General features: G+C 32.2%; 2 protein-coding genes across 3 annotated transcripts in view; one reads left to right on the top strand and one right to left on the bottom strand.

The window, feature by feature from the left end:
• Positions 1-15,322, top strand: part of LOC113404156 (E3 ubiquitin-protein ligase MYCBP2) — an 86,948-nt gene that overhangs the window by 29,151 nt on the left and 42,475 nt on the right. The gene's annotated exons all lie outside the window — the stretch shown is intronic.
• Positions 1,551-12,737, bottom strand: LOC113404158 (uncharacterized). 2 transcript variants are annotated; one of them, XM_026644955.2, is made up of 3 exons: positions 12,446-12,737; positions 3,069-3,255; positions 1,551-2,983 (listed from the first exon to the last, which is right to left on the bottom strand). In XM_026644955.2, the coding sequence occupies exons 2-3, from the start codon at positions 3,222-3,224 to the stop codon at positions 1,808-1,810; spliced, it is 1,332 nt and encodes a 443-aa protein (XP_026500740.2). In that variant the 5' UTR covers positions 3,225-3,255; positions 12,446-12,737; the 3' UTR covers positions 1,551-1,807. The 2 variants fall into 2 exon arrangements, with proteins under 2 accessions (XP_026500740.2, XP_026500742.2); XM_026644957.2 differs by lacking the exon at positions 12,446-12,737 and adding an exon at positions 4,196-4,333.

The following is a 15,322-nucleotide window of genomic DNA, read 5'->3' as shown; positions in this document are numbered from 1 at the left end:
CGTCAATTAAAAATATAACATCGTTTTTTTTAATTAATAAGAAATATTAATCATTTTAAAGGCATGGTTGGTTTGTATACCAAACATAGTAATCAGTCCATCGAGCGTGATTGAATAATTTGCAAACAAACAAACTTTCGCATTTATAATAATAACCACTTATTAGTATAATTAGTTAGAAGGAATGATATATGGAAAAGATCTTTTTTTTTTTTTAGGAATAAAGATATTATATGTATACACAGTATGTTCGTGTGCAAAATGTATGATTATTATGAAATGAATATAAAATATTTAATCACTTTGATAAGAAGCTATTCCGTTTCACGTATAAATTGGTTACTCTTCAGCTATAACACAACCCAAATGGATCGTTTTTCACATTCCTATCGTATATACGTTTTCTAGTAATCGTACAATGAACAATTGCCATTTAACCTCCGCAATCGTTTATCGCATACAATAACATATCGGGTTTAAATAACTTTTCCACCTCTTGTTTAAGATTATTCCGTGTTGTTTATATGTTGTTAACAAGCGCGGGGTCGACGTCGAAAAACAGTGAAACTTATATTATTAATTACATTCTATATATTCGTTTGTCGCGTAATCAAAAACATAGACAAAGTCGCTACAGTTTACTTGGTGGTAGGGCTTTGTGCAAGCCCGTCTGGGTAGGTACCACCCACTCATCAGATATTCTACCGCCAAATAACAGTACACTGTATTGTTGTGTTCCGGTTAGAAGGGTGAGTGAGCCAGTGTAATCACAGGCACAAGGGACATAACATCTTAGTTCCCAAGGTTGGTGGCGCATAGGTGATGTAAGGAATGGTTAATATTTCTTACAACGCCTTTGTCTATAGGCGGTGGTGACCACTTACCATCAGGTGGCCCATATGCCCGACCGCCAACCAATGCCATAAAAAAAAAAAAAAACAGTCGCATGAAGCAATGTTTAGAAGCGTTGAAGATATATACAATTATACATATATTTATAAAAATAAAAAGCATTAATATGTAATTAAATAATAAACTAAGTTAAACGTTGTTTACATAATTATATTCAATATCTCCATTGCACTCGCTCAGCAAGGTTATAACGTCAACAGATACCTACTGTTGATGGCGTAGTTTCAATAAAATATGTTTACACCAGTTATTCACATTTATTTATTAATTATAATAAATTACAGACTACAATAGATACTAACACACGGACAAGTGACTTAAGTTATCTTTTAAGTTCTGAATCTAAACAGCATGTTAAGCGACGTGAAATATTATGTGTTTTAATATTCACAAAATTATATCGTATTTATAAAAACTTGTTAATTTTTTATTTTCTAAAATTTGCAATGGAACCTCGTATTGAGTACATTTTAGACAAGTAAGAGTTTTTGACAACTAAAAGAGGAATTACTGTAGTCAAAATTATCTTCTATATTTCATAATAAAAATTCGCATACCTTTGTGAGAAACGATAGTACTAAAACATAGTCAAGTCATAAATTTCATTCGCAAAGCATGAATAATATTAAAAATGTATCTTTTTAATCAATCGATTTGTACTTTATTGACATTCTTATATTAATATACACTTCATATAACAACAACGCAATAACATGATTTAACATATCGAATAATACTGATCGAAAGATAAACAATCTTGGCACAATTTCACGATGACATCTTGAGGTAGAACACTATATTAGTATGTGTAGACATCGCCCGTCGATTACCTTATTGACCAGAGAGGTTCTCTGGTTCTGGAGATCCAAACATCTTATAAACTAACACAGTACAATCATAAGTCCGTTGTCAAAAGTTCGGCTCTCTCTACAACGATATGAAATTCTGTTTCTCTATACGTCTTTCCGTCAGGGAGAACTATTTGTACTTTTTTCTTTTTTTCATTCTCACGTCTCACTATAAAAAATATCACAATAGCCGCTATTAGCGTTACGAATAAAATACCTACAACGACGAAAATCCAGAAGGTTTGCTTAAAGGAGCCACATCGACTGTCGACGAATGTTGGAAGAGATATGTAGTGACCTTCCAGATCATACCAGCAGTTAACAATGCCACCTTGTTCGCTTAAAACTTCCCGCCATTCCTCTGCTAACCGACAGCTACACTTCGCGTTAAGGTTTAATCCATCGATGCGACGCGATAATGTGGTCTGGTTGTATACAAGTGATGACGGCATAACAGTACTCATTGTATTGTTGTCAATTAATAGTTCCTGTCGCCCCGCAACTGACAATACTTCTCTGTCCACCGTAAACCCAAAAAAAGCACCTTTACTAATGTTCGATACTGTGTTATTTCTAAATGTTACAGGCCCCCTTGAAGTTATATGAAAACTATCTCCTTCTAAAACTCGTATAATATTATTTTCTATCAATACTCTCTTTGGTAAACTGACAAGAAACGTTAAACTAGATAAAGTGTCAATATTTACTCCTTCGATCCGGAATAGGTTAGTTACTTCTACGTCGGACACGAATCTACTCGGTAGTGTCTTGGCTTCACCACCGCGCATTATAAAGTTTGCAGTCGTGAACTTCTTGAAAGCTTGTATCTCGACATTCTTGAAAACATTGTTTGTAAGCTCTATATTTTTAACTCCAGTTAAACTAGAAAAGGCATAAGGCTTCAGAGTGATCATTTTGCTGTCGCTGATCAATATGTCGTTAATATGGCCTTGAATGGCGTAGGATGAAATTTCGTTGACAGTGCTGTTGATTATTTTTATACTAATACCGGGATCTATCTCGCTATCTCTAGGATAAGGAGACCAGGCCAAGGCTCTTTCGCTTATAACAACATAGCCAACATTTTTGAGCTCTATCGTTCGTAATTGAATGAGATTTCGGATTGTATCCGATAGAAAGATAACGCGCTCACAGCCCTCGATTATAATAGCTGTTGCTGTCGAAGGTACTCTGTACGCACCGTCGGGTCGCAGCGTCAGCTCCTATTTAGAAAAAAAAATTATAGTTTAATAGTTAGGTACAAAACTTTTTAAATAATCTATAGCTTTTGGACGGATAAAAACTTGCCTCATATTCTCTGGTGCAGTGACATATGAGCCTCGTGAAGGAATCGCAACGACAAGCGTCGTCCTCACAGGCAGTAGGCACGGCGCGCTGCGCAAATGTTCGCGTCAGCAAAAACGCTATCAGAGGCCACCACGTCGCACACCGCATTCTGACCATATCATGTCACCATTGCAATTCGTCTGGGGCTCTGTAAAACATTGTCTAATTTTCACAAAAGTTCACAACCACTATTAGTAAAGAAAGCGCAGTGACTATGAACTACTTTAATAAACTTATGAGTCGAGTTACTAGTAAAATTATTAATTTTCTACATATAAAACGACGATGTCCTCGTGACTACGTGCGGTTAGCGGCTAGCGGTCATTCTCAACAAAAATGAGTAAACAGTGCAGTTTCGATAGAGACTACATGTAATAATAGCACGCCCTACACGACTGGAGAGAAAAGCCTGACTTCGGAATAGTACTAGGAATTTCTTTTTATAAGCCTGATTCGATATTCGAATTCGGGATCGCATGATCTGCAACTGAACATCCTAAATACGACGATCGAAGCTACACTAAAATACGTGTATAATGAGACGGCGAATACATTATCTGTGGTTTCTTTCACTCACTCAAGTTGCCTTTAGAATTTATACAAAAGGTAGCATTATGTAAATATGTATTATGCTCTCTATTTTGATGCACTTGTATTACATTACATTTATCGGGTCCGGCATTTCGTTTATGCAAATGTAATCGAAAAAATAGTATAATTTGTTTTTATAATTTAATACAAATTTCACACACTGTTGATTTAGAGCCTCGGGTATATCATCGTTTATCATCAGCTACCGTTGTTAACCTAGAAGTGTCGGCGTGTGTTCGTGAACGAAACCCTAGAAGCGTTACGTGAATTATTAATTATTAAGTGGTAGGGTGCAATCCAATGTCGAAGCACTTCGAAACGGTTCAATTTTTTTTTTTTAAGATTTATCAATATTTTTTCGATCGGTGTCGTATTTATCCAATCAGTCATTTGAATTCACACAATCACAAGAACATCTAATGATCAATTTTAAACGAATAATATACAGAAAAATCACTAGAAATCTTAGAACACTGTTTCTGAACATTGTTTCTTACCCCTCTAAGATATGTAGTTTTCGATTAAATTGATGATTATCAATTATATTTGATTTTAAATCACTAATCACACCGACCGCACAAATAAGGCATAGCACTGTAATAACGTGCTATTCACTGGAAGCAGTTATATCTAAGTGAGTCAGATACGTTTTGTTATCGGACGCGTTATCAGATACGCAAGGTAGTTCACAAATAGTAGGTACTAAGTAGGTACGTATTACCTCCGTACGTATAAAAATGTGATTACCACATAAGTTAATTTATTATAAATAACCTGTAAAAAATTGGTACATATAATTTTACAGAATAATTAATGGAAGGAATATAGAGCGCGCTAGTTTCACTATTATGAACCAAATTTCATTTTAAATTAGAGTTCACTTTATATTTACGACAAAGTTAGGTAATTTACTTTTTACAAATAATTTAAACCAAACCACGGACAAATTTTAATCTAATGTCATCAAATCTAACATGATAAAAGATTTTTAAATTTAAAGGTAAAATATATAATAATAAAGGTTTAACCTTGTAGAGTTATATTCATCTAAATGTTTAAATGATAAATTTGACTTAACTGAAAAACATAAATCTAATTTAAATTGCACTTTATTTGGTATTTTATAAGTCGCATCGACATTCCTTTACTTCGAGCCGCACCCTTTGAGATAACTGACGTGATATTTATGTATAACGCAAGAATGTCTTTTAATAAGAGAAGTGTGGGTACTCACAGACGCGTCTTCTGGCTATGCTAATTACAACTCGCCGTGACGCTTATTTTAGAATTTTAAAGATACTGTTCGATTTATGTTTGCAGATTGCCGTTGTCGCGGTATTTTAGATGTCTGGGGCCATACGGCCATCATTCGAAACGATTTTATTTATTTAAATTAGTATGAATATTTTAGTTATCGAAATAGTAGTAACATCATCATAAGAATTCGATCGTAAGAGTTGAATATTATTCTTCATTATTCATTTGCTTCATATTAATCTTCCATTAACGGATAAATATGATTAAATATATGCTTAAGTAGTCACATGTTGCATCTAAATAAGCGCATTTCATATCAACAATTTATGTACGTTTTTGCAATGTAAGCCGTTTTCCTCTAATAATTCAATAATTTCGGTATCATCAACCTGGGCATGAACCTATGTACGTTACTGAGTCAAGAAGACTGTGATTCATAATAAAATATCTCGAGTGAGTAAGACTATTACACGTCTTTGTTGTTCGCTAAAGTTTACAACTTTTTAAAATTTTCAACGTAAGTTCATTTTTCATTTTATTATATACATATATATACAAGAAAATAGATGTCAAACATTAAGTTTCGCTTTAATAATTGTAAGTGTATTTATATGATTCAATTATAAAAATTAATCAAATCGTCTGTTATAAGATCGAATTTAGTTTTTTATTTTATGTAAATACTACACATCTAAATGTCACCGTTCTTACAATACTTAAAAAAATATATTTCAAGCTTAGTTTCTACCTAAATTAAACTTAAAATATTTAAGAATATAAAATGGTCGGATTCATCCAGGTGATATAAACCAAATTCCGAAACTGTTTGGTAGATATGTTGACGTTTGTAGCACAGGGACGGATATTAAGCCATCCTCAATAAACGGGCTTCTTAAAGCAATGATATTTTTTAACTCGGGCTACGTACTAATCCGTAAGATAACAGTGATTATATGAATGTTTGACATACTCTTAACATTTATACTCTATACGTTACTTTCTAAAACGTTCAATTTCATTTTTCAATTTAGATGCAAAAAACCAGGTTTGGCACAAACTTTGTATCCGTCTGTTAATATAATCATTACACAAGTTCGAATAACTGAAATACAAAAACCTGATTGATCCTTGGATATACTAATGATACTTAGCAGAAATCATCATGATAACAATTAGTTCTCACTCGACACCTACGCCTGCGTGACATCATATTAACAAATGTAACCTTTTCAATGGCAGATCTTATCTGCACGACTTAAGTGTCTTGCGTTAAACATTACATTAATAATAAGAATTCGTATCAAAAACTAAAAGTAATAATTAACCCTAAATGTCGTATTGCAGCACATAAGCTTGATCTCTCATAAAAAAATGTTACCGAGTTCGTATTCATCAACTATTTATATATAAACTCATTAGTGCTTGCCAAGGTGTGAAGTTACAATTGCCTGGATTCGTATTTACAAATGTCTATTAACATCCCTGTGTTCAATCCACCAAACCATTTCGGTTTTTAATGTTTTAATCTGCAGTGTCAGTAAGAAATTTTATTGTTATTATTCCTCGAAGGTATCGTTATCGCAGTCACAGATTTATTATTTGACGTTATTTGATACGTGCGACAAGTGTGTTTGTTTGGTGATGACGGTCGTTTTAAAATAACTCCACATATCTGGATAGAAAAGTATTATGACTACCTTCAAAATACATATATTTTTGCCCCATATTTTTCCACTTGCAAGATGAGTATGAGGTAAATTACTAGATAAATAATACGCAAAAAATAACCATTTCGTCGTTCAACGAATATTTATGCTTTGCACATTAGTAAAATTCAAGGTCTCTTGTTTCTGATACGTGTTTTATTGAGATTACGTCAGCGGTTGTGTGATAATGCCCTTAGACAATGTTAGCCTATCCTATGAAAAATAAACTATGAGATACATCATTCAATTTATATGTATTATTATTATTATTTATAATCATACTAGCATAATGCATACTTGTAGGTAGATGTACATATATATATGTTAAATAAATAGGTATGTAGTTCACATCTTCATTAGCTCTTCTAACGGACCAACAGAAAAATAAATCTTAAAATGAGCAACAAGCTCCACTGGTAGTGCCTTACTTTCAAAGAATTGAAGAAGTTCTCTTGTATGGCACCTCTTTTTTCGTTATAGGAAGTATATTTAATATTCGATTTTCTATTCGAAACGATTAAAATTAGAACTAAAACCATATTAATTACGGAACTCGCCTGCCATTGGTCGAACAATCGAAACGGACTTAACGTGTCTAATACAAAGCACACGTACATGGGCACGTTTGCGCTCAGGTAATGCTGTAAATAATATAAATAAACCAAAGTAACTAGCCACCTACTTACTACTTCCACTGTTTACGCTTTAGCCCTCAAATCGTTTGAATTGAAATAACAGGCAAGGCAATGCACATTTAAATATGAAGGTTACAACCTGTAAATACCCCACAGCTGTGCTAAGGAGGAGAGGAAGTTTTAGCCCAGCTGAGGAGAACCCACATTTGGGTGAAATTATAAAAATAAGCAGAGGAGTAACTTCTTTGAGTGTTGCTTCGAGCAAACGACAAGATGCATTGTTACCTCACCTGCAAACTAAATTCGTTTATGCCCATGCAAGTTGTCGACAAAAATATATTGAAATTTATAAGAAGAAGCAGAATGAAACTTCATGTTCACCTCCGAAAAAAAATTTCACGCACTGATATTAAACTCAAATTGGGAAAAAAGCTGATAAAGCAAAAGAAGCAAAATTAAATAAAAATCGGCTATTACAAATTTTATACATCAATACTGCAACTTTGAGTGCCTCCATTTTTATTTTATAGCCGTACTGAAAAATGACTATTATCGCGAAAATCATAAAATAATTGCTAACATAACGGATTAATAGTCACGAGGCGAAATATCGTGTCGATTGTTATAATTCTATTAAAAATTATATTTACTTGATTAATGTTAAAAAGAAAGTTAGTCCAAGAAATCTGATGATCGATACTGCAATGGAGCAAATATATAAGTACATATAAGCGAATGATGACTGCCAATTCACCATGCAAGAGTTAAAAAATATCATAACTACAGAGCATATTTCGGATGAAAAGACTATTAGAAAACGACTCATAGACGGCTGTCACGATGACATTGTTATTTCAACTAAATTTAGATCCAATACATATGTGATACGTATATCCATCATATGTTTTAAAAAAATCAACCATGATATATTTACAGAAAATTGGTACAATCAAATACACAATAATAAAAAGAAGCGCGAAGCGAATTTCGCATATTAAAAGCGCCCAGTTAAATTATTAGAAGGGTAATAAGAGTATAATTCCGCAATCTTTAAAGTTTTTAAGGTCAGAAATAATTTTAAAAAATAAGGTAGACACAATTCCTGCGTATGAAAAAAAATGTAATTGCAAAAAAAGGTTACAGTTTTACAGTGTAACGGAAATAGTTGCCTTAATACTTTACCTACCATTAAAATAACTGAAGTGGAAGAGAATATTTGATGCAGATCAGAGACGTAAGATACCTAAATAAACCAAAATTTTATTTTACTATATTTCGAATATCATTGAATTACTCCATTTTCCCATTTATACAAATAGAAAAATATACATCAACGTAATTTTGATATAAAAAATCATTTTACAGTCTAATATGCCCCATACTATTTGAATCATCTATTTAAAAAAAAATCAAAAGCACAAATATGTTAAACCTTTTTATTTATTTTATTAGCTAAACATTCCTTTTTTTTATTATTTTTTTCATCCACAGTAACAATGTTGGAGGTTTGTATGATTTTGTATGATTTTGACGCTCTAGGCACTCCACTATTTATCGTTAGAGGTTTGCATAGGCCTTGATGAATGTGCTATAGTGTGCCACGCGCTATAGTGTGTTGGGTTCCGAATGGATGGCCCAACGTGATACTAACAAATCGAGTCATCCTAATGACAAAATGATTTTGGTACATAACACTTCGACTGATTTGTCTAATCAATAAATGATGACAGTATTCATTATCTCTATTTATTGTTTTAGGATTAAATTAAGAAGTCCTCAGACACCAAAGTATTACTTTGATCTTTGAATTTATAAAAATATGTAGCATTTTTTCTTAAATCAAATAGTTTTATTACACGAAATATATTTTGTTACAGAGACGCTTGTTTTATTGCATGTAAAATTTTATATTTATAAGCACCAAAATTAATGTTAAAAATTATTTAATTTTGAAGGAACGTACACAGTAGACCGTGATTGGGCTTTTCCCTCGATAAAAAAATTAGACCATACACACACTTCCTGTACTCATTGTATATTTTTATTTAAGTTTATCATCGTTCTAATAATTAAGGTATTATGTAAATCGTTCCATCGTCGTAACTACAAAATCTACCTAAAACTGGTTTTTAAAAATTTTGAATAGCTATCTTTGAGATTCTCGTGACTACAAACAATTATCATATCATATTCTAAAAAGGGGTCGTTAATGTCAAATTACTCATTTGGTTTAACATAACGATACAATACCAAAAAAAAATCTTTAATATTAACTTGTGTACTAGTGTGTAGTGGTTGGATATAGACCTAATTATTATTGATAATTTGAGAGAAATATGTATGAATTTGGCATTTTCTTTCTACTCTAAATTCTATTTCATTTTTATTGATAACAATAAAGCTCGTCAATAGGAAATCTGTTGAATAATACAGAACAAAAATAAATTAAACTTGATTGTCTTTGCGTATTTTTATATAGATAGGTTGACCTGGAAGAGTGCAAGCGCGTTTTAGGCAGGTGTTATTGTGTTCCGGATTGAGCCAGTGTAACTACAGGCACAATAACTTAGATCCCGATTTTTTTTCGCCTGATAGATACTGCAAGAATAGACATGCACTGATACGTACTACTCACACTAACAGCAGTTTGATGTCTCTTGTTCCTTTAATTATATTGGGTTCCTCATCCTTTAAACCCGAAAACAGCAATATTGTATGTTATATCGTATTCGAGCGTGTGGAAAAGAGTGGGGTACCTAAGCGCGCAGACGGCCCTGTACAAAACCCTATCACCGGGATAATTTTCATTAAGTCTGTTATGTGTCCTAGTCATTAACTGTCAAATAAATATGTCTTAAAACTTACATTAACTAAAACAATATTTTTTACCTTAGAGTAAATTCTAAGTTCAGGACAGAACCGGTTTAGCCGATCCTTTTCCTCGTATCATTGTTAGTTAAGTGAATGTATATTTGTTCAGGTTCAGTTTAACTTCTAACCCGTTTTCTTTCATTTTTAATTGATTGTATCAGATATGTTATATTATATATTATTTTTCACTTCGAAACATATTGCAATTTCATTGACGGTTGTGAGTTTTAAGATCGATAGCCAGTCTATAGCCGATCTAAGGTAAAATAAGATCTGATTTATTATTTATTTTAGAAAAGATATCAATTTATTTTCATCATCGGTTGATTTATATGGTCAGTTGCGATTACAACGATGTATTCGTTAATCGAATTAACGTGAACTGTACGCTTCCTGCGACGCACGAAGCCGCTAATAATAAAACAGTCTCTAAAGAAAATATAAGAATTTAAATGTATGTAATAGAGATTTTTTATGTTCATAAAATAAACTGTTTTTTATGGTTAAAGAAAAGTAAATAATAAATGTAATTGGTTATTACATCGCTAAAGACAAATATAGAACTCGAGGCAATATAATTCTATTAAAGTCAGACTGGAGACTGAGATTTTATCCAGAATTTTATCTTTAAAAGCAAAACCAACGCCGACGTGAATTACATTCACGACTTATTGCATTTGAAGTGAAGTTTAAATATATATATTTTTGCTGCAAATTCGAATATCAGTCAATCAGTAAGTTAATAAAGTCTTAGAATTCTTGTTTACTCTGTGTTCCCTACAGGTATTTCTTAGAGAATGTTTCATTAATAGTAATTATCCCATTATAAGAAATATAAGGAAAGTATTAAAAGTAGAATTAGTCAACATACTCGTTATGCAATACATATAAATGCGGTATTCGTTAGACTAATATCTCTTTTAGTATGTTGTAATGTTTAATGTAAGGTAAGCATAAAAATTAATAATACTTTTTATGACATATTTTAAATCAATGAAGTGTATATGATCAAACAATCGAACGCTCTACATATGTATTGGTGATTAATGCGCCGCATTTTCCGATTAGGGAAAATAGGGAAAAAATAAAATATGAATCAATTTTCGAATTGATGCATCCTTTGGATAATCTTATTGGCGTCACGCTACTAAAAGCATCAACCACCTGTATTATGCACATAAAGAGTTTTACCTCACTACTTTCGAGAAAAAAAGATTGTGTACTACTCTGGGAATTGAGAATATTCAATACGAGCGCTGTACGACTACGCGTAATCTGTGAAGCCTCGATATGGTCCGTTGATTTTCAAATGTTAAATTAGGGATATATTAGCTAGGTTCGCGTATTGTTTCCAATAAATAAATAAAAAAATAAATAAATTGTTGAGTGCCTCACTTGTATCATGTTATTGTACGCTATGTAACTAAATTAAAAAGTGTAATATTTTATATCCGCTTTCTACGTTCAACGAACAATATTCCAATTACTTTAACATCGAGTATATAACAATAGTAATACCGAAAGACGCAGGATAGCATCAACATTGCATTGTTGTTTACATTTATTTCAATATTTTATCACGTGTAGTTTGTTCTGTATCTGAATCTGAAATACCTAATCGAGATTCGTTCAAAGGTAAATATAGATTATATTTTTTTCATAAATGTATTTTACATATATATATATATAAATGATAATGTTGACATACCAAGCTTTTTTAGAATTATTAAATTATACTACTTCTGATAACATTTGATTAATTATAATTTTAGTATAATTTTACTTTCGTGTTTATTCATTGTACATAGTTACTTGTGAAACGATAACATGTATGTGCCACGAAACGCAATTAACTCGCGAAATCGCGCTGCTTGCTCGATTTATGAGATGATTGGCATTTCATCGAGTAATGTTAATAACAGAATAATTTTGCTCGGTGTACAAATCGGATGTTTTCGCTACATCGAAAATTATTTTAATTTAGTCGAGCATCGTATGGCCATTGCACTAATGACTTTATTTTGATAAAGTGCTAAGTCAAATTGTTGCAGTGGTTCTATGAAATGTATCAATATTATTATATAAATTTTTCCTACACCAATTTTCAAAAACAAATAATATTCAAGCGTTTATAATAAGTCATAACGTATCAAATAGTAACGTAATATTTTCAAGTGGCACATGTTTTGTTTCAAAACTTTGATTACATGCCAAGTTCCACCGGTAAATTACCTACGTTTATTTGTAATATCATAAAATAGGAAATAATATTACCAACCTTATAACAGAATGGGTAAATTGGTGTAAAAACATCAGCAACACTTTTGAAGTCAACACTAGCCGTAGCAGTTCTCTCGAGCACTATCTGATATCATCCGTATAAAGCCGAGAAGACTGGAGCAAGAAAAAATTTCATTTGAAGGCACAATATTACGCATATCAAAAATAAGCATGCGTCGCGTCAGTTTCCGCGGTTGCGACTGAGCGCCGAGCGCGAGCGCCGCTCCGGACCGTCGGTGGTGACCGGTGCGCGAGTGACGGGTGCGGGCGGCGCGGGTAACGCGAACTGCGTTTGCGACTCCGCTGGGCTCTATGTGTGACCTTCGTATCAAACCTACTCACGGCAAACACGCACCCATAATCTAGTAATGAAGTATGCAGGGATATCTCTATTGAGATGAATTCAATACATCTTTACGACTGATAAAATCCGTGTTTGAAAATTATAATTTTAACCAACTATTTCCATAAATCTACTACAATCTTGCTGATAAAGAAATTAGGTATTATATTTATCACTTTTAAAATGTAATAATCAAGAAATGTATGTATAATATGTATCATGATATTGTAGCATACATTTTATGATATCGACGTAATTATAGTTTTCCATTGTAATAAGAAAATACTAAATACCTTCACAATTCCTGAAACTGTATGTATTAAGTAAATCTAGAAAAATTGACAGATTTCAAATGATTGTCATATTCCGCAACGTCTTTCTATTTTCCATTTCATATTGAGAAAACTTAGTTAACTTTAAAATAAGTTTTTTCGCATAGTATCATAATAATCATAAAAAAATATGTGCCGCACCTGTGATTCTTATGTATTAAATGAGTTTCAAATGTATGATATATATATATATATAAATACAACGCAGAGTAAACTTGCTTCGTAGAAATGTAACTTAGTAGAAATGACAGATAAATGGACACATTTAAGTTGTAGCTAAACACCTCATCCCACGAAGACATTGTGCAGGCTTCCGACAAAGTAACACGTCCGATACATATAGATCGCATACGGTACGGTTTGTTTATCCACCGCTTCGATCGCAGACTAGATATCTTAACAAATTAACTCAAAAAATATTTCCTTTTACTGAATTAAACTGAAACTAATGTTAGATAAGTTATTGAATATAAATTATATCGATGGAAACAGCAGTCTTAACTGAGTCTGTTTTACTTTCGGAAGTATATGTTGAGTATTTTGTTGTATTGCTCTGATTATGTACCTATTGTATGTATTTTAAATCTCTAAGCTTTCATCAATAATTAAAATATTAAAATACAATGTATGTATGTATGTAATATTATATTTACAATTATTGGAAATTGTAATAACACAGTTAAAACAACATGTTTTGTCCTAAAAAGTAAAAGTAAAGTACTGCTGTTCAAAGGCTTTCTCTCCTCTAGAGGACAAAATTCATTCCACCTCGCGGATCTAACGCAAGTCGGTAAGTGCGGGACTTTATGACGATGTTTCCCTTCAACGCTAAGAGTAACATTAATTTTAAACACGTACCTATTAATCACATAGCATTCGAGTGGTTCTTGCAGATTTCAACAATCCCGAAATCAGCGGTTACGATTTACGCGTTCTGGGATTCTCAGTTTGGCCCCAAATTGAAAAAAAAATACATTTGCATGCCGTTACTCCATTTTTCTGACAAATACAGGCTATATTTTATTTACCCACAAAATTAAAGGTCAGTCGTTATTTTTCGAATTGTATAAGAGGTGCGTTATAAATTTATTCATCTATAAATTTACAGATTAAATCTTCTGGCCAGGTATTGTTTTCCATAAGGTTGTGTAAGGCGACATATTTGCTAGAAAAGGAATTATTCTATACTTCGGAGATGTTAAGAGCCTTAAAGAGTTTTTGTATGTATATTTTTTATTAAACTTAACAATGGTACATATTATTCAGAAATGGAAAAAGAGTCTCGATTCAGATCACTTACCTAAGTGAAATATAATTAATAAATATATACTTTCCAAATTTTTATATACTTACTTAAATATACTTTTTTGATTATTTATTTGTTCAAATAGTTCAAAGCTGAGAACGCGCGATATATAAATAATCTAAGAAAATCTTAATAGGTATAAAACTAGGCTTGTACTGAGGGGCCTTCCATCAGAAAACACCATGACAACGGTCTATTAATTTTAAATAAAATATAGCCGATTTCTATACACATTTTTATCCCAATTTCGGCCTTTTGAGTGATGACTTTTCGGAAATTATACCCGATTTTCATTTCATTCATTGACATTGGTACAAACTGCAATATCAAATTTAACACTCTTATATATATATATTCAAAAAAGATCTTGAACACCTGCCTTTAACTATAACACGACTTAAATACAAATCTTGTATATTTTTAACATCAGCATTTCATCCCCCATTTAAACTACTAAGGAGATGAATTTTGTTAGTCTTCACCTATGCTCCTACGAAATTCGTGTGGATTATTCCATCCTGTAAGACGCAAAGGTTTACGCTGTGCGTTTAATAAAATTTTATTAAATATATAAATAACACCTTACCAGCTTAAAAATATTAAAAGTGGATTTAGAAGCTTTCTTTTTTAGTGGGCAGCTACCGCGTCTTGTCGCTTTTTCTACCACCAAAAAATAATACTAAGATTTGCTGTGTTCTGGTTTGAGGAGTACACCACAAGGATATGACACAAAGCACATAGCATTATAGTTTCCAAGGTTGGTGACGCTGAAGTCTATGGTCGGTGGTGACCATTTTCCCTCAGATGGCAATTCATCAGTCTGCAAATGTATTTATAAAAGTAAAGAGACTTAATCTTAGGATAAGAAATGAGTACCATCAGTATAATACAATT

This window comes from Vanessa tameamea, chromosome Z (assembly GCF_037043105.1).
Source record: "Vanessa tameamea isolate UH-Manoa-2023 chromosome Z, ilVanTame1 primary haplotype, whole genome shotgun sequence".
NCBI classification, from domain to species: domain Eukaryota; kingdom Metazoa; phylum Arthropoda; class Insecta; order Lepidoptera; family Nymphalidae; genus Vanessa; species Vanessa tameamea.
This window is presented reverse-complemented; position numbering and strand designations above follow the sequence as displayed.

Bases quoted from the DNA above. Each gene is read 5' to 3' on its own strand.
- LOC113404158 (XM_026644955.2), bottom strand. From the start codon at position 3,224: ATGGTCAGAATGCGGTGTGCGACGTGGTGGCCTCTGATAGCGTTTTTG. The intron at 2,984-3,068 runs GCAAGTTTTTAT...TTTTCTAAATAG, and splicing joins ACTGCACCAGAGAATATGAG to GAGCTGACGCTGCGACCCGA.